The sequence below is a fragment of the Cucumis sativus genome, unplaced genomic scaffold (assembly GCF_000004075.3).
Source record: "Cucumis sativus cultivar 9930 unplaced genomic scaffold, Cucumber_9930_V3 scaffold46, whole genome shotgun sequence".
NCBI classification, from domain to species: Eukaryota; Viridiplantae; Streptophyta; class Magnoliopsida; order Cucurbitales; family Cucurbitaceae; genus Cucumis; species Cucumis sativus.
Window position 1 is genome coordinate 280,088 of NW_022279550.1, and position 18,588 is coordinate 298,675.

Sequence of the window (18,588 nt, forward strand, 5' to 3'; positions counted from 1 at the left end):
CCGGCTAGGGGTAACCCCTCAATGAAATCCATAGTATTCGATCCGGAACAGGAATTGGCTGAAGGACTCCAGCAGGTTTAGTTGCTTCATATTTGTTTCACTGGCACACATCACATTGCTCCACATAGTTTTTAACATCCGCTTTCATACCCTTCCAGTATAAGTCGCCACTGATTCTCTTATAAGTTTGTAGAAATCCGGAGTGACCTCCCAGAATAGAATCGTGGAAAGTGTAATATCTTTGTTACGAGAGAAGAAACTTTAGGGAGTATCATCCTTCCTTTATACAATAGCCTCCCGTTCACCCATTGGTATTTCTGTTCCTCATTCGTGTTTCTTTCCAGTCTTCTTGTAATCTTTTGAAGTTCCTCATCACTTTTAGCCTCCTCACAAATGAGTTCCACATCTACAATTTCAGTGGTTGTCATGCTGTTCAGTTCCACAGGCTGCTCCATTCTTGAAAGGGCATCTGCAGCTTTGTTTTGAAGTCCAGGCTGATATAATATCTCAAAATCATATCCAAGAAGTTTCGTTAACCACTTCTGAAATTGGGGTTGTACTTTCCTTTGCTCTAATAAGAATTTAAGAGCCTTTTGGTCAGAAATAATGGTAAACTTTTTCCCCAATAAATAGTGTCTCCATTTTTGGACTGAAAGAACTACCGCCATCAATTCCCTTTCATAAATAGATTTGGTTTGAGCTCTTGGGATAGTTTTTGGCTAAAGAAAACAATATGGTGGCCCTTCTGAGAGGTCACAACTCCTAGCCTTATTCCAGATGCATTCGTTTCAATGGTGAAGGGTAAATTCCAATCGGGTAAAGCTAATACTGAAAGAGTTGTCATCGCTAACTTTAAACTTTCGAAGGCCACAGTTGCTTCCACATTCCAATTGAAGCCATTTTTTTGTAATAACTTAGTTAGCAGGGCACATATCTCTCCATAACTCTTTACAAATCGTCTATAGTATCTCGTGAGACCTAAAAATCTCCTCAAGCTAGAAACGTCCTTCGGAATTGGCCAGTTTATCATATTCTTGATCTTCTCTTCGTCTGCCTCTACCCCTTTTTTTGATATCAAATGTCCCATGTATTGTATCTGCGAATGGGCTATAACACATTTCTTCTTATTAGCAAAGAGTTGATTATCCTTTAGTACGTCAAATACCATTCCCAAATGCTTAGCATGCTCATCAATATCAGCACTGTAGACTAGTATATCGTCAAAAAATACTAAGACACAATGTCTAAGGAAAGGTTTAAATACCTCGTTCATCAGTGATTGAAAAGGTAGCTGTGGGGCGTTTGTGAGGCCAAAAGGCATTATTGAAAGGAGAGACGAGTTCACACCAATTTACGTGGAAACCCGAGTACCGGGAGAAAAACCACGATTGTTTGTTGTTATTATTTTCTAATGAATAAAACAATAGGTACAAGGGAGAATAAATAGAGTATACAATGGAATAAAAAAGGAAAAGATTTAGGAAAATAAGGAAAACATTCCCATAATCTTTCCATAATTATTCTAGGATTCTAACATGATCATCAGAGTTTCCTAATTTACAGTTGAATTCAATAGGAGTGTCAGTGGGACGACATCCTAACATACCTGTCTCGGTTAACAAATCAAGGATGTATTTTCTTTGAGATACGGAGATACCTTCTTTAGATCTGGCCACCTCCATTCCAAGGAAATATTTCAAATTTCCCAAATCCTTGATTTCAAACTCATCGCCCATTCTCTGCTTTAGTTGACTGATTTCTGCCTGATCATCTCCAGTCAAAACAATGTCATCCACATAAACTATTAGAACAACAATCTTTCCTGTTTTGGAAACCTTTGTAAATAAAGTATGATCAGAGTGTCCCTGCCTGTACCCTTGGGACTTGACAAAGGTAGTGAATCTGTCAAACCATGCTCTGGGAGACTGTTTCAGACCATATATAGATTTCTGGAGTTTACACACATGCTGACCAAACTGGGCTTCAAATCCAGGCGGAGGGCTCATGTAGACTTCCTCTACGAGGTCTCCATTCAAAAAGGCATTCTTAACATCCAGCTGATATAAAGGCCAATCTTTGTTCACAGCAACAGATACAGAACTCTAATAGTATTCAACTTAGCAACTGGAGAAAAAGTTTCTGAATAGTCAATACCATAGGTTTGAGTAAATCCCTTCGCAACTAACCTTGCCTTGTGTCTGTCAAGAGTACCATCAGCTTTGTATTTGAGAGAGAACACCCATTTGCATCCCACAGTTTTGTGTCCCTTAGGTAGAGTACAAATGTCCCAAGTACTATTCTTTTCAAGAGCTTTCATCTCTTCCATGACAGCATTCTTCCATTCAGGATACTTTAAAGCAGTGTAGATATCTTTTGGTATTATGGTAGAGTCAAGGCTTGCTGTAAAAGCTCTGAACTGAGGAGAGAGATTATCGTAGGAAACATAATTGCAAATGGGGTGTTTAGTACAAGACCTGGTGCCTTTTCTCAGAGCAATGGGAATGTCAAGAGAGGAATCATACTCATCTGATTTTCCTGTATGACCCTGTTCCGCTTCATTATTACGGGTTTCTATTCTGACCTCAATCTCATCACCACTGTCCTTTTCTTCCACGTTTTCAAGAACAGCAACATTAGACCTGTCATTCTCACTTATCATATTCTTAGTACAGGGTTCAGTAGGGTTTTCCATACCTTGATCTCGAGGAGGTTCAGAGTCTTGGACTGGAGCCGGCGGCTGACTAGTAGGGGAACCGACTTCCTTTTTGTGATTCCTCCTGTAGTACGTTTTCCAGGGGACTTGGTTTGTGGGTAGGACTATGGAATGAGGAATGATGTTAGACACAACACTAGGAGTGGGTTCGATGAATTCAAAGGTGTTGTTAGACTCTTCACTCACACTCTCCCCCTGAAGATGGCTAACGGGAAAGTAGGGTCGATCCTCACAGAAAGTAACATCCATAGTGACAAAGTATTTTCTGGATGGTGGGTGAAAACATTTATAACCACGCTGGTGAGGGGGATACCCAACAAACACACATGCCTGAGCCCGAGGGGTAAATTTGGTTTGATTAGGGCCAAAATTATGGACATAAGCGGTACACCCAAACACACGAAGAGGAACCTCAGAAACATGACGAGTCGATGGGTAGGACTCCTTAAGACAATCTAAGGGAGTTTGAAGATGAAGAATACGAGAAGGCATTCTATTGATTAAATGAGCTGCTGTAAGAATAGCATCTCCCCACAAGTATGAAGGAAGGGAAGTAGAAAGCATAAGGGAACGGGCTACTTCCAGAAGGTGACGGTTTTTTCGCTCGGCCACTCCATTTTGTTGAGGAGTGTAGGCGCACGAGTTTTGATGAACAATCCCCTTGGAAGCAAGAAATTCACTAAGGTTATGGTTTTGGAATTCCCGACCATTATCACTCCGAAGAATAGCAATTTTTTGATGGAATTGTGTTTCAATGGTGTGATAGAAAATTTTGAAACATAGAGGAAACCTCAGATTTATCAGTGATTAAGGTAGACCCAGGTAAGACGGGTATGATCATCAATGAAGGTTACGAACCAACCGTTTTCCAGATGAGGTTGTTATCTTGGATGGTCCCCAGACATCACTATGAACAAGAGTGAAGGGTTGGGTTGGTTTGTATGGTTGTGAGGGAAAAGAGACTCGATGTTGTTTGGCCTGAATACACACATCACAAGATAAGGTAGTCATCTCAACTTTTAGAGAAGAGATGTGAAATAAATGTTTCATATATTGAAAATTAGGGTGGCCTAAACGAAAATGCCACAAACATACAATCTTGTTCAGAAGTAGTGAAATAGGAAGATAAGAGACTAGTCCTAGGAATGCTACTAGAAGAGGTATCGTCATCAAGGAGGTAGAGTCCCCTACTATGCCGGGCAGTGCCAATCATCCTCCCCGAGCTCAAGTCCTGAAAAAGAGACAGAATCAGGTAAGAATATTGCTTTGCAGTTTAACTCATGAGTGATCTTGCTTATCGAAAGCAAATTATAAGATAGTTTGGGCACATGCAAAAACATTATGTAAGGAGAGCCCTGCACAAGGAGAAATCTTCCCCTTTCCAGCAATGGGGGCCAAGGAGCCATCTGCAATTCTAATTGTCTCGTTCCCAGCACAAGGAATGTAAGATACAAAATGTTCAGAGGACCCAGTCAAATGATCTGTGGCACCAGAATCCAGAATCCAGGGGTTCTTCCCATCAATACTAACAAGACCGAAGGAATGAGGTATACCTGATTGGACAATGGCACCTAAAGTGGCAAGACTGAGATCAGTTTGGTTTTTGTGTGGATCGGATTGTTGAGGAGGTTCAGCAGACTCACTCACATACGCCCGCCCTGTGTTCTGTTTGTCGTTGGAAGGGCGTTTCTTACTTCCTGGGGGACGACCATGTAACTTCCAACATTGTTCTTTGGTATGCCATTGTTTTTTGCAATGCTCGCAGACAGGAATTTGGTTTTCCCTTATGTTTGTCACTGCTACTGTTAGAAGATCTTGCACTAAAAGCAGCAGAGTCAATAGTAGGGGTTGCGGAAATATTCATAGCACTTGTGCGATCTTCCTCGAGGCGGATTTCAGAGCAAACTTCCATCAGGGAGGGAATCGGTCTTTGACCTAGTATACGCCCTCGAACTACATCAAACTTAGGATTAAGACCAGCAAGAAAAGTCATAAATCCTGTCATTCTCTTCAATTCTCGAGTACTGTACACCATCAGTGGGATCACGCCAGACTAGTTCTCTGCATAGGTCCATTTCTTGCCATATAAGAGAAAGCTTATTGAAAAAGGATGTGACATCCATGGTTCCTTGCTTGCATTCATGAACTTGCTTTCTCAGCGTGTATAGACGAGAGGCATTCTGACGTTTTGAGTAAAGTGTCTGGGCTGTGTCCCAAATATCCTTGGCTGTTGCAGCAAACAATAACGGCTTGCCAATTTGAGGTTCCATACTATTGATCAATATGGATCGAAGAATAGAGTCTTCTGCCTTCCAATATCGTTCATGTGGGTCGCCCGGTAGGGGCGAGGTATTTCCCCTGTCAGAAAGCTAAATTTTTGTCGTCCTTCGAGGACCATCTTTACTGACTGAGACCATGAGAAATAGTTGTTGCCATTCAACTTTTCTCCTGAAAGATGATACATGGAAGACTGAGCCACCGTATTAGTCACATAAGGAGAGGATACATTAGGGAACGAGTTTACCGGATTCTCAGAATACATCGGTAGAGAAATATTGGATGTCGTCCCTAAGGTAGCCTCAAGTGCTGCTATCTGTTGTCGAAGCCCTTCCAATTGTTGATGAACTATTCCCGAGGAAGCTTGCACGTTACGGTTGGAATATGCCGAAGATTCACCAACCTCAAATGTTGAGTGAATTTGAGAGTTTTTAACATCGGGATGGTAGCTAGGATCATTGGGTGGCTGGCCATACAGATTTGACGGCAGAAGCGGTGTGGTAGCCGATTGGAATTAGATGGCAGAACATAAATCGGGGCGTGGGGAGCAATATAGGCCGCGGACGAAAGAAAAAGGGTTGGACAGATGGGATGGTCGGCGCCGTCTGAGGAAGAAAACCAGGCGCGTGGTGGTCGGGCGGGCGGCTCGGACGACTGTGGTAATGACGAAAAATTATTTTCGGACGTTTTCTGTAGCCGGCTTAATAATTCGTCCATGGCAGCACTCATCCGAGCATCGACGGCAGCAGCTACGGCAGCACTAAAATTGATGGCTGTCCCTTCTGTTTGATTTTCATAAGTGGTTTGGTTTTTTTGGGTTTCTAGAGTGTTTTCATTGTCCTGCTCTGATACCATATTGAAAGGAGAGACAACGAGTTCACACCAATTTACGTGGAAACCCGAGTACCGGGAGAAAAACCACGATTGTTTTGTTGTTATTATTTTCTAATGAATAAAGCAATAGGTACAAGGGAGAATAAATAGAGTACACAATGGAATAAAAAAGGAAAAGATTTAGGAAAATAAGGAATACATTCCCATAATCTTTCCATAATTATTCTAGGATTCTAACAAGGAAAAAGCCTATAAAAAAAGGAAAGAATTCCAACAGGCATAACAAGGAACTCATAATGGCCCTCATGTGTGCGAAAAGCTGTTTTTTCTATGTCCTCGTCTCTCATTCTTATCTGGTGATAACCAGATTTCAGATCCAGTTTTGGAAAAAACCGTCGCCCCCATTTAACTCATCCAACAGCTCTTCGATTACTAGAAATGGGAATTTATCGGACACTGTCACTTGGTTAAGTTTGCGGTAATCAACACATAACCTCCATCCTCCATCCTTCTTCTTTATTAATAGCACCGGGCTGGAGTAAGGACTGTGGCTCGGTCTAATTGCCCCTGCAGGAAGCATTTCAGTGACTAGCTTTTCGATCTCCTCCATCTGCACATGTCCATATTTGTAAGGCCTTACGTTGACCAGTCTATGGTCGGGTAGAATGAAATTTCATAGCTATTTGGGGTTTCAAAAATATCAGAATAGTACATGAGCAAGGATTGAATAATAGGCAATTCTTCCTCATCTCCTTTCTCCTATGTTTCAGTGTCATACTCATTCTCAATTTCCACCTTATAATTCTGGAATTCCAACAAGAACCCATGATCTTCAGCATCCCACGTTTTCTCCAATGTTCTTGTGGGAACATACCGCCTTAATCAGAGAGGGATCTCCTTTCAATACAATCTGTCTGCCTTTAACCCAGAAAGTCATGATTAGGGATGGCCAATGAACCTTCATTGTTCCGGTGGTATCTAACCACTGCATTCCCAATACTACATCAACATTTCCCAATTCCACAGCTAAGAAGTCTGCTACAATTGTTATTTCCTTCAATCTCAGTTCCACTCTTCTACAGACTCCCTTGCCTTTACAACGAGTTCCATCTCCAATGGTCACTCCAAACTGTGTCCCCGGTTCAATGTTTAGCCCTTGTTCCTCCACCACTGACTCATGTATGAAGTTATTTGTGGCTCCACTATCAATGAGGATCACTACTTCTTTTCCTTTTATGTTTCCCTTCAACTTCATCGTCCCTTTTGAGGTGAACCCCGTGATGCTTCTCAACTCAACTTCCGTCGTTTCCTCTACATTTATTTGAGTTAACTCCATCACTTCTTTCTTCCTCCCTTCTGGTTGTGCTAGTTCTCCATTACTCTCTTCCTCGTTGAGGATGAAACAACATTAGTTCCCTTTTTTCCTTCACTTTACATCAATGTCCAGGGGAATATTTCTCATTACATCTGAAACATAACCCCTTATCCAACCTTGCTCGGAATTCGGTGTCTGAGAGTCTTCTCACTAGTGGCTCACTTTTTGGATAGCTTCCCTTGATCGGTATGGTGATCTGTTTCATAGCGAATTCTGTCTTTCTGGGCATATTTTTCTCTGTACTGCCTTGATTCTTGTTGGAATAGTCACCTCCTTTAGTGATACTACTTGTCCATTCTGCTTTGGCTAATTTCAGTGCTAGGTTCCTGTCATTCACCAGCTGCGCCTCTTTCATACACTCCTCTAAGGATTGAGGGTGTCTACTAATGACTTCGGCTTGAAGGGACGATTCTAGTCCTGTCATGAATGCATCTAGGAGTACACTTTCGGCCATGTGTGGCAATGGAGCTGAATATTGGACGAATTTCTTAACATAGTCGTTATACGATTCATCCTGTTCTATTCGAATCAACCTGACGCTCAGACTCTTCTGTCCGGAGTCTCTAAAGAACTCAATCATTCTCTCCTTTAGATCTTCCCATGATTCGACCTTTTTCCGGTGGTTGCTCCAACGGTACCAATCAACTTCGTCTTGACTGAAACTGACAACAGCCACCTTAACCTTCTCATTCTCTGGCAAATTGTTAATGTCGAAGAAAGGCTCTGCTCTAAAACCCACAACTCAGGATTCTCTCCAGTGAACATCGACATTTCAGTTTTTGTATTTATTTCTGTCAACATACGTTGTTATGGCTTCCTCGAAGTTGTCATTAATCTTTCCATTTTCCTTTTAACTTCATAACCGACCCATCCGAAGTCCCGGATTCATCCTTCCTCTTGTAGCTATGGGTTTCTTTCATTTCATCTGCTTTACGTTCCATGGTTTTTTCATTTCCAACATCATCTCTTTCAAGCCCAGTATTCTTCTTTTCGGTCCCATCTAATCTTTCTTCCATTTGCCTTTTCGCCGTTAATTGTGTGACCACCCCTAGTGTAGAGGCTCTGATACCAATATATAGCAATTCTACAAATAAAACACTAAAAAATACCCAACAATGGCAGAAACAGAGGCATCACTCTGATATGTCTTTATTTATTATATATGCCAAAAATAGATTACAGCCACAGTAGTAATAAGAAAAGATAACAATACGACAATATGAAAAGCATACTATAGCACTACTTAAATTTCCAATATAGCAGCCTACTTAATTTACCAACTCTCCTATAGCAGCCTACGTAATTTCCCAGGCTTACAGCCGCCTCTCCCTCAAAGGATATTCATCATAAAACCTAGCTATCCCATCCCTACAGAGGTCTATTTATATCTCACCTCACAATCCTCTCCCGTGGGCCCCACTCTTACCTTCTTTTTCTATTATTTCCTGATCATTCCCTTTTTGAGCTTTTACCATTTTGCCCCTTCTTTTATATGTATGCACGATGGGGGGTCTTACAGTTTGTTAAAAGCTATGGGGAGATCGCGACACCATTAACTAAGCTACTACAGAAGAATGCATTTAAATGGGATGAGGAAGCAACAACAGCCTTTGAAAATTTGAAATTAGCAACGACGACAATACGGGTACTGGCCTTACCAGATTTGGTCCCTACCTTTTACTATTAGACATGCTTCGGGTGTGGGATTAGGGGCCGTGATATCTCAAGAAGGGCATCCTATCACTTTTTTCAGTCAGAAACTGTCTCCAAAAGCCCAATCCAAATCTATTTATGAATGGGAATTGATGGTTGTGGTACTTTCAGTGCAGAAATGGAGACACTACCTTCTTAGGAGGAAACTCACCATAATTTCAGACCAAAAAGCTCTCAAGTTCTTATTGGAACAAAGGGAGGTTCAAACCTCAATTTCAGAAATGGTTAACGAAACTTCTCGGTTATGATTTTGAGATACTATATCAGCTAAGATTGCAAAATAAGGCTGCAGATGCTCTTTCAAGGATGGAATAGCCGCTGGAATTGAACACCATGACTGGAATTGTTGATGTGGATTTGATCTAGAAGGAAGTTGAAAATGATGTAGAACTTCAGAAGATTATAAATGATCTGAAGAAGGATTCTGTTAGGATACTAACAATAATTTAGACCGAAAGGACTGTATAAATGGCTTAAACAGAGGCAGTACTCTGGTTTACTTTATTTATATATAAAGCCAAATGATCCAGATTCACAAGATGAAAAGAAATAACAAGAAACAACAAGGAAAAATGCAGAAAAGATCATACCAGCCTCTTGGTTTTAAGAGACCCTGGTGGCTGCTGTAGCCCTACCTCCTAAAAGATAAAAATACCCTAGCTACTCCAACCTAATAATCCTATTTATAGACTCACATATTCCTCAGCCCAGTGGGCCCTACCACTCAGAACGTCCTTCCAATCATTTCTCCATAATAATTCCCTGTGCAGTTACTTTTCTACCCTTCCTCCTATAAGTATGGATAATTGGGGGTCTTACAATACCCCTCGGTTCCAAGTTCACCTTGTCCTCAAGGTGGAAGGTGGGAAACTGTTGATTCATTTGGTACACTGCTTCCCAGGTAGCCTCGTTCTCCGGTAGTTCTTTCCATTTCACCAACCACTCGTTGGCCCCCAAGTCCTTATTCCATCGAATGCCCAGTACGGTTTCTGGTTGTAGCTGTAGTTCAAACTCTTCCGTTAGTACTGGTTGTTGGATTTGTACTACATGTGTTTTTCCCAATTTCAGTTTCAGTTGGGAAATATGGAAGACGTCATGAATGGAAGCTTCGGGCGGTAACTGCAGCCTATACGCCACTTCTCCAATTTCTTCAATTATGCGGTAAGGTCCATAGAATTTAGGGGCCAACTTCTCCGATCTCTTTCGTGCTAGAGAATGTTGCCTATAGGGTCGAAGCTTGAGATATACCTCATCTCCCACCTTGAACTTAAGTTCCCTCCTCTTAGAGTCTGCCATTTTCTTCATTCGGTTCTGCGCCACGTTCAGGTTCTCCTTTAGAGCAATCAGTGCTAAATCCCTCTCTTTCAGCATTAGTTCCACCTCATTGTGAGGAGTCTTGTGATTGCCGTATGATAGCAGCGGAGGAGGTAATCGTCCATATACAATCTGGAAGGGATTTGATCTTGAGGAGGCATGGAAAGTTGTATTATACCATAGTTCTGCCCAGGGAATGAACTTATTCCACTTTGTCGGCTGCTCATTACAAAAACACCTCAGATAAGTTTCTACACAACGGTTTACTCTTTCAGTTTGTCCGTCCGTTTGAGGGTGGAATGCCGTACTTCTTTTTAGAAGGGTTCCCATGCTAGCAAATATTTCTTTCCAAAAGTTGCTTATGAAAATTTTATCCCTATCGGAAATGATTGACTTAGGTATTCCATGTCTACTCACTACCCGGTCAATAAACACTTCAGCCACTTGCCTTGCATTGAAAGGATGCCTCATGGTGATAAAATAGGAGTATTTGCTCAGCCTGTCCACAATTACCATTATTACATTCATACCTCCTGCTTTAGGTAGCCCTTCAATGAAGTCCATGGACCAGTCTTCCAAGATTCTTTCTGGAATTGGAATTGGCTGCAGAACTCCAGCTGGTTTAGTTGCTTCCAACTTATTTCTCTGGCAAACCTCGCATTCTTGCACATATTTTTTTACATCCGCCTTCATACCCTTCCAATACAATTCCCCACACATCCTTTTATACGTCCTTAAGAACCCGGAATGGCCTCCCAAAATGGAGTCATGAAATGTATGTAGTAAGGTGGGGATCAGAGTGGATTCTTTTGACAACACAATCCGCTTCTTATACCGTAGGTTTCCATTCACCCATTGGAATTTACTAGGCTCATCAGGATTCTGTTTTAATTCTTCAATGATTGCCTTAAGCTCTTCATCTAACTCAACCTCTTTCTCTACCACCTCCATGTTGACAATACCCGTGGTGGACATACTCTTCATTTCCACTGGTTGTTCTATTCGGGAGAGGGCATCGGCTGCTTTGTTTTGTAGTCCGGGTTGGTAAAGTATTTCGAAGTCATACCCGAGGAGTTTAGTCAGCCACTTCTGGAATTGGGGTTGCACTTCCCTTTGCTCTAAAAGGAACTTGAGGGCCCTCTGATCTGAGATGATTGTAAACTTCCTTCCCAAGAGGTAATGTCTCCACTTCTGTACTGACAGAACCACAGCCATCAATTCCCTCTCATATATGGACTTGGTTTTTGCTCGGTTTGATAGTTTTTGACTGAAAAAAGCTATGGGATGGCCATTTTGAGATAGAACTGCCCCTAAAGCAATCCCCGACGCATCTGTTTCAATGATGAAAGGCAGGTTCCAATCCGGTAGAGCTAGTACGGGTAGGGTTGTCATGGCTAATTTCAGCTTATCAAACGCCTCTGTTGCTTCTTCCCCCCATAGGAATGAGTTCTTTTGTAATAATTTGGTCAGCGGTTCTGCCATCTCCCCATACCCTTTGACGAATCTTCTGTAGTAACCTGTCAACCCTAAGAACCCCCTCAATCCGGTTACATCTTTGGGTTGGGGCCAATTTACCATGTCCTTGATCTTGTCTTGTCTCCATCAGCTTCAACCCCTCTACTGGATATTAAATGCCCCAAATACTGAATCTGTGAATGGGCTATTACGCATTTTTTTTTGTTAGCAACTAACTGGTTATCCCGCATTACTGCAAAAACCATGGCCAAATGCTTTTCGTGTTCTGTGAGATTCGTGCTGTATATCAATATATCATCAAAAAATACCAGTACACATCTCCTGAGGAAGGGTTTAAAGACCAGATTCATTAAAGATTGGAAAGTAGCTGGTGCGTTAGTGAGGCCGAACGGCATGACCAGAAACTCGTAGTGTCCTTCATGGGTTCTGAATGCTGTCTTTTCCACATCCTCCTCCTTCATCCGTATCTGATGATATCCAGATTTGAGATCCAGTTTTGAAAAAACAGTGGCCCCATGCAGTTCGTCTAGCAATTCCTCTATCACGGGTATTGGAAATTTATCCGATATGGTTACTTGATTTAATTTTCTGTAATCAACACAGAATCTCCACCCTCCGTCTTTCTTTCTTACCAGCAACACAGGACTCGAGTAAGGGCTGTGACTGGGTCGTATTATCCCAACTTGGAGCATTTCAGATATTAACTTCTCGATTTCTTCTTTTTGTGTGTGGCCATATTTGTAAGGTCTCACATTGATAGGTTTCTGGCCGGTTACCAGCAAAATACGATGGTCACACTCCCTTTTTGGTGGTAATCCCTTCGGTTCTTCGAATAAATCCGTGTACTGCTGGAGTAAGACTTGAATCATTGGAGATTCTTCCTCATCCCCCTTTACTCTCTGTACTTCATCCAATTCCCCATCTTCCTCTGCCTCATAGTTCTGCATTTCGAGTAAGAAGCCTTGGTCGTCCTCTTCCCATGTTTTTTCAATAGTTTTCAGAGAGCACTCTGCCCTAATAAGTGAAGGATCTCCTTTTAAGATAAACTGTTTTTTTCCCATCCGAAATGTCATGGTCAAGGATGGCCAGTGTATCTTCATGGTTCCCGTTGTGTTTAACCATTGCATCCCTAGAATCACATCTACACTCCCCAGTTCAATTGCTAAAAAATCAGCCACGATTGTGATCTCTTTAAGTTTTAGTTCTAACCTGTTACACACGCCTCTTCCTTGGCATCTTGTACCATCTCCGATAGTGACTCCAAACGGAGTATGATTCTCTAACTCCAGTCCCACTTCCTCCACAATTTTGTTGTGTATGAAATTGTGGGTGGCCCCACTGTCAATCAGTATCAATACTTCTTTCCCTTTAATTTCGCCTTTGATCTTCATCGTTCCTTTACTTGTTAGGCCATGTATTGCCTTTAACTCAATTTCGGTTCCCTCCTCCAGTGTAAGCTGATTCAACTCTAATACTTCTTCATTAGTTTCCTCTGTTCTGTCTTCGTCTTCCAGACTTTCTTCTTCATTCATGATAAACAGCATCAGCTCTCTTTTGTCCTTCATTTTGCATCGATGTCCAGGGGAGTACCTTTCATTGCATTTAAAACACAGACCCTTGTCAAGTCGTGCTCTGAATTCCGCATCCGATAAGCGTTTCACTGGTGGTTCACTCTTCTGGTAGTTGCCTTTAATGGGAATTGTCACCTGTTTCAAAGGAAACTCTGTTTTCCTGGTGATTCCCTTCTCCCCACCTTCTGGACCCTTGTTCGTGCTTCCTTCGCCTTTTTTGTAATTCCGTCCTCCCCCTTCTGCCTTGGACCATTGCAGGGCTAAATTTCTGTCGTTGACCAGCTGTGCCTCTCTCATACACTCCTCCAATGTTAGTGGATTGCGGCTCACGACTTCAGCTTGCAGGTTCGGCTCTAGCCCAGTCAGGAATGCATCCCTTAACACACTCTCTGTCATGTGGGGCAGGGGTGCTGAATAATTAACAAATTTCTTTACATAATCATTGTAGGAACCGTCTTGTTCAATCCTGATCAGTCTCGCCACTAAACTCTTCTGCCCTGTGTCTTTAAAAAAATCAAACATCCTTTCTTTTAGATCCTCCCACGACTCCACCTTCCTCCGATTGTGTGACCATCTGTACCAGTCTACCTCATCTTGTCCAAAGCTGACTACTGCTACCTTGACCTTTTCGGTCTCGGGTAGATTATTGATCTCAAAAAAATGCTCTGCCCTGTAAACCCAAGATTCCGGGTTTTCTCCCAAGAACATTGGCATCTCTAATTTCTTATATTTACTACGGTCACCCATGGTCAAGTTCCCTTCGTTATGAACATCGGTTTCCTCAGCTTTTCCCTTCAGTTTCATTACTGAACCGTCGGAGGTCCCAGATTCCTCCCTTCTTTTGTAGCTATGGTTCTCTCTTAGATCCTCAGCCATTCGTTCCATTGCTTTTTTCATTTCTAACAGCATCTCTTTCAGACCCATTATTTCCTTCTCAGTTCCATCCACTCTGTCTTCTATTTGTCTCTGCGCCATTAGTCTAGTAACCACCCCCAGTTTTTTCGGGCTCTGATACCAATTGTTAGGATACTAACAATAATTTAGACTGAAAGGACTGTATAAATGGCTTAAACAGAGGCGGTACTCTGGTTTACTTTATTTATATATAAAGCCAAATGATCCAGATTCACAAGATGAAAAGAAATAACAAGAAACAACAAGGAAAAATGCAGAAAAGATCATACCAGCCTCTTGGTTTTAAGAGACCCTGGTGGCTGCTGTAGCCCTACCTCCTAAAAGTTAAAAATACCCTAGCTACTCCAACCTAATAATCCTATTTATAGACTCACATATTCCTCAGCCCAGTGGGCCCTACCACTCAGAACGTCCTTCCAATCATTTCTCCATAATAATTCCCTGTGCAGTTACTTTTCTACCCTTCCTCCTATAAGTATGGATAATTGGGGGTCTTACAGTTTCATCCTTGAGAGATAGGATAGCAGAAGTGTGCCCTAGTTTCCAAATTGAGAACTCCTCAATTCGTTCTTCTACTTTCTTGATATTGTAACAGTGTTACGATTCATCAACACTATCAATAATATACTAAAGTTGATATTCAATATCGATTCCCATCATATCTCTGAAGTTTTTCCGCTAATGTTTCTAACAAACTCCCACGGGGAGCTATTTGTAGTGGATAATCATGGGACTTAGCTCTCAATGTAAGTTATTTGCAGTTACGAGAAAGAATAGTTTAGTATCTCCCACCAGATGCTTTTGTAGTTATGGAAGAATAGGAAGAGTGTGATTATTTGTCTTGAAAATTAATCCAAGGAGACTTTGACCATCAGAAGCATCTAGGGCAGACTGAATCTCCAATTTGAAGTGTCCTTAATATATAATCGCTTAAGTTCCTATCAGTATCTCCCTAAAGTTTTTATAAAAAAGTTCCTTCTGTTTCTTATAAGGAAAAATAATGCATGTATCAGTATCTCCCTAAAGTCCTATTCTATCATGCATGAATGCAGAAACATATTCATTATTGCATTCTAATTTGTATGCTTGTATGCTTGTATGCATAGCTATGTGAACTGTCTAGTGTGTTTTGTGAACTACAATTTCAAAATGTTTAATTCTGTTTTACACATAAAACTATGCAGGAAAATGTATACCTGTTACTAGGGGTGCTGGAATTCATCAAGAATATATGGATGAAGCACTTGAGCATTTAAGGAATGGAGAATGGGTACTTATCCATAATTATGTCTTGATATCTACAAATAAATTCTTTCAACACTTTTGCACACCAAAAATAAGGATTCATAATCATTACCATTTGTGACTACGAACCTTCCTTTTCTAGCCTAAAAGACATTAGAAAAGAGGGGTAAATTTGACACAAATACCACATCGCAAACATAATTCCAAAAAGAAAGTACAGGTCAAATGTTCAACTAAAAGGCCAAAGAACTTGATTTGCCGAACAACCAAACTCAATTATAGAAACAAGCAAATGCTCAACGTTCTTGGAGACAATTGTTCCTTGATAACTATGAAATTATATTTCAGATTTTAGGAAATATTTAACAATTTAATTAGACTCTCAGAGTTATGTTTTTCCTGTTTACCCTTAGATTCCATAAATGAGTCCGTGTATGTGTGTGGGGTGGGGGGTAATCATTGGATTGCAACCACCTCTGAATGATCTTTTTTTCCTTTTATGTTTTGATCGTGAACATTGCCAGCTCCATACATTTCCAGAAGGTAAAGTGACTCAAGATGATGTGCCCATCCGACGATTAAAGTGGGGAACAGCTAGTCTTATTGTTCGTTCTCCTATAACACCAATAGTTCTGCCGATTGTCCATCGCGGCTTTGATGAGGTAGTTTTCTTTTTGCAAAATTATAGCAATAATTCTACTAATCCTGCTAATATTTCTGTCTAGATGAAACCATGGTGCTAAACTATGGGGTCAGTCATAGAGACCAGCTGTCTAAACTCTAAAGCATTAGTTGTAGAAAAGGTGCACCCATAAAATTTAATTTAGGTGGATAAATGTGAAGGATTGAATTTCTTTTTAGAACTGAAAACAAAATTGCATTCCTTGATAGAGGATAAAATTTAGCTTGTTCTGGGGCATTTGTTTGGATAGAGTTCATCTCGGCCATGGAATTGACATCTAGGTTCTCCGATTTTTATAGATAGGTACGTATTTGAAGATGTGTTGGGTTCCTCGATGGCCCCTTCCCATTATTTCCATTTTCCCCTCAATGCGAATCAGTTCCCATTTCCATCGACCACTTGTGGAATGTGATTATTATTGTCATTATTATTATTTAAGTTTCTTTTAAGTAAACACAACCTTTCATTGACATAATCTAAAGAGTCTGAAGTACAAAATCCAATAAAAAAAATATTTTAAAAAAATTACGAGGAATTTCTAACTTAAACAAAAGGGCACTGTTTAAGCACTCTCGTCTGTTAATGTCTATGTTTTTAGAGATATGATACAGCAAAGCCGAAAGGCATTACTTAATGGTGAATTAAGTGTCCTTGAATATTTGATGCATCGGTCGAAGTCATGTCATATGATTTGCTTGATGAATTTTTGTTTGTTTTAATTTTCTTCTCAAGGTTTAGTATCATCATTCAATGACAAGTTATTTTAAGATTTTCTTGTCTCCTCTTCCATATGTAAATAGCTCTCTTAAAAAATTCACCCTGGGCTTGAGTATACGAGTATTTGCTTGTTTCTTTTAGTAGAAACCCAATATTTATCTTTTCACCACCCCGTCTCACTTTATGATGATTACCTATGTGGATTCTCAGATAATGCCTGAAAACTCTCTCTTTGGTAGGAGGCCTCCGGTTCCCTTGTGCTGTAAGAAGATTGAGATTATTGTGGGTGAGCCGATTCAGTTTGACATACCTAGCATGAAGCAGATGGCAATTTCCATGTCGCGTAACTGGGCCTCTCCTCTACTAGGATGGCCTGCCACTGAGAACAAACTAGGCTGGATGAGCCTGCACAGAGATTCTTGTACGGTCATATCTCAGATCAAATTCGAAGTGTTATGGAGAAACTACGTGCACTGTCATTACAGAAGAGAAGCTGAAGATTTATTTTTGGCTGTTCATATATTTACAATAAGTCCACTGTATTTCTTAGATTAAATACTAATTCATATCAAATGGAATTTTTATTTCATTTCATAACTTAATTTGTACTTTAAGTTTATAACTAATTTCTTTCTCTTCAAGAAATTCGAATATTTCCTTATGCATAACATTATTTTCAAGGAATAATATTATTAAGATTAAGAATGTAAGACAGACCTGAAAACTAACATGTTACTATGGATGAAGGTTATTGATGCAAAATATGAAACTAGCATCTCAACAATAAACCTGGCAGCATCTTGCCTGGAACAGCAAAGAGCCCTTGGATCATACCGGTCTTTTAATTTGTAGTTTTCTTAATGAATAATGGATTAACGTCTAAATGTTTAAATGTTTAAATGTTTTAGAAATAAAATTAGTGTTTGTGAGTTTAATTTTTAAAAAAAGAAAAAGAAGGAACAAAAATTACCAAACCATATCTTAGATTTTGATGTTATGAGTGATGGGAATTAATCATTATGAATACTTAAAATTAATAATCCATTTAATTATGGATATGTTGTCTGTGCCCATATTAATTGCCAAACTCATCCAGGTTTAATTATGGATATTTTTGTTTCTTTTCGAAATTCAATTTTTTTGTTTTTCTTTTCACAATTTAATTTTTTTGGAAAGGAATACGTTGGATTGAAAATTGCAAAAAATTAGAAATTGAAATATTAGTACGTTGAAAAACTTCGAGCAGACATGTCCAAAAATATATACTATTACCGTCAAATTTAAGAAAAAACAATTTTTACCATTAATATTCTATTAGATATGTGACTTGTTTATATATATTGTTTGATTTTTTTATTATTGGTTTGATGCATAAAACATTTTCTTCTCACTTTAAAATGTGGTAGCCTGACATAAAAGAAGGTTTAGGAAACTGATGAGTTGGTCTAAAGTTCAAACTTGAAAGAGTTTAGAAAATACTTAAAAATATAAACTATAAAAGAAACTTATAAATTAGAAAACTTTAAACTTTAGTATGCTAACTCTTATTAAGTTCTCATTTTGTACATTCTAGAAGGAGATTGAGAAAGAAGTGTGAACGACCAAAAGGTTTGAGAGTGTTTTTGTAATTAGGGTAAAAAAAAGATAAATTGTTATTTACTATTATATCAATTTTTTATTATTAATTTTTCCTAATTCTCGATTATTTTTCTGCTTTTTTTTTTGGATAGAAATGAGAGGTTTTTTGCCAACAGTT

The 18,588-nt window shown here is 39.9% G+C and overlaps 1 protein-coding gene, 1 long non-coding RNA gene and 1 pseudogene across 2 annotated transcripts; 2 read left to right on the forward strand and 1 right to left on the reverse strand.

Moving 5' to 3' along the window:
* Positions 1-11,660: 11,660 nt before the first annotated feature.
* Positions 11,661-14,683, reverse strand: LOC116405915. The gene has a single exon (XM_031889668.1). It carries the CDS (start codon positions 14,246-14,248, stop codon positions 11,798-11,800), a length of 2,451 nt encoding a protein of 816 aa, XP_031745528.1. The 5' UTR covers positions 14,249-14,683; the 3' UTR covers positions 11,661-11,797.
* LOC116405928 lies at positions 14,666-17,346 on the forward strand (annotated as a pseudogene).
* On the forward strand, positions 16,095-16,627 carry LOC116405916. Its single transcript, XR_004218998.1, has 2 exons — positions 16,095-16,236; positions 16,325-16,627. It is a non-coding gene; the product is annotated as an uncharacterized LOC116405916 (long non-coding RNA).
* Positions 17,347-18,588: the final 1,242 nt, after the last annotated feature.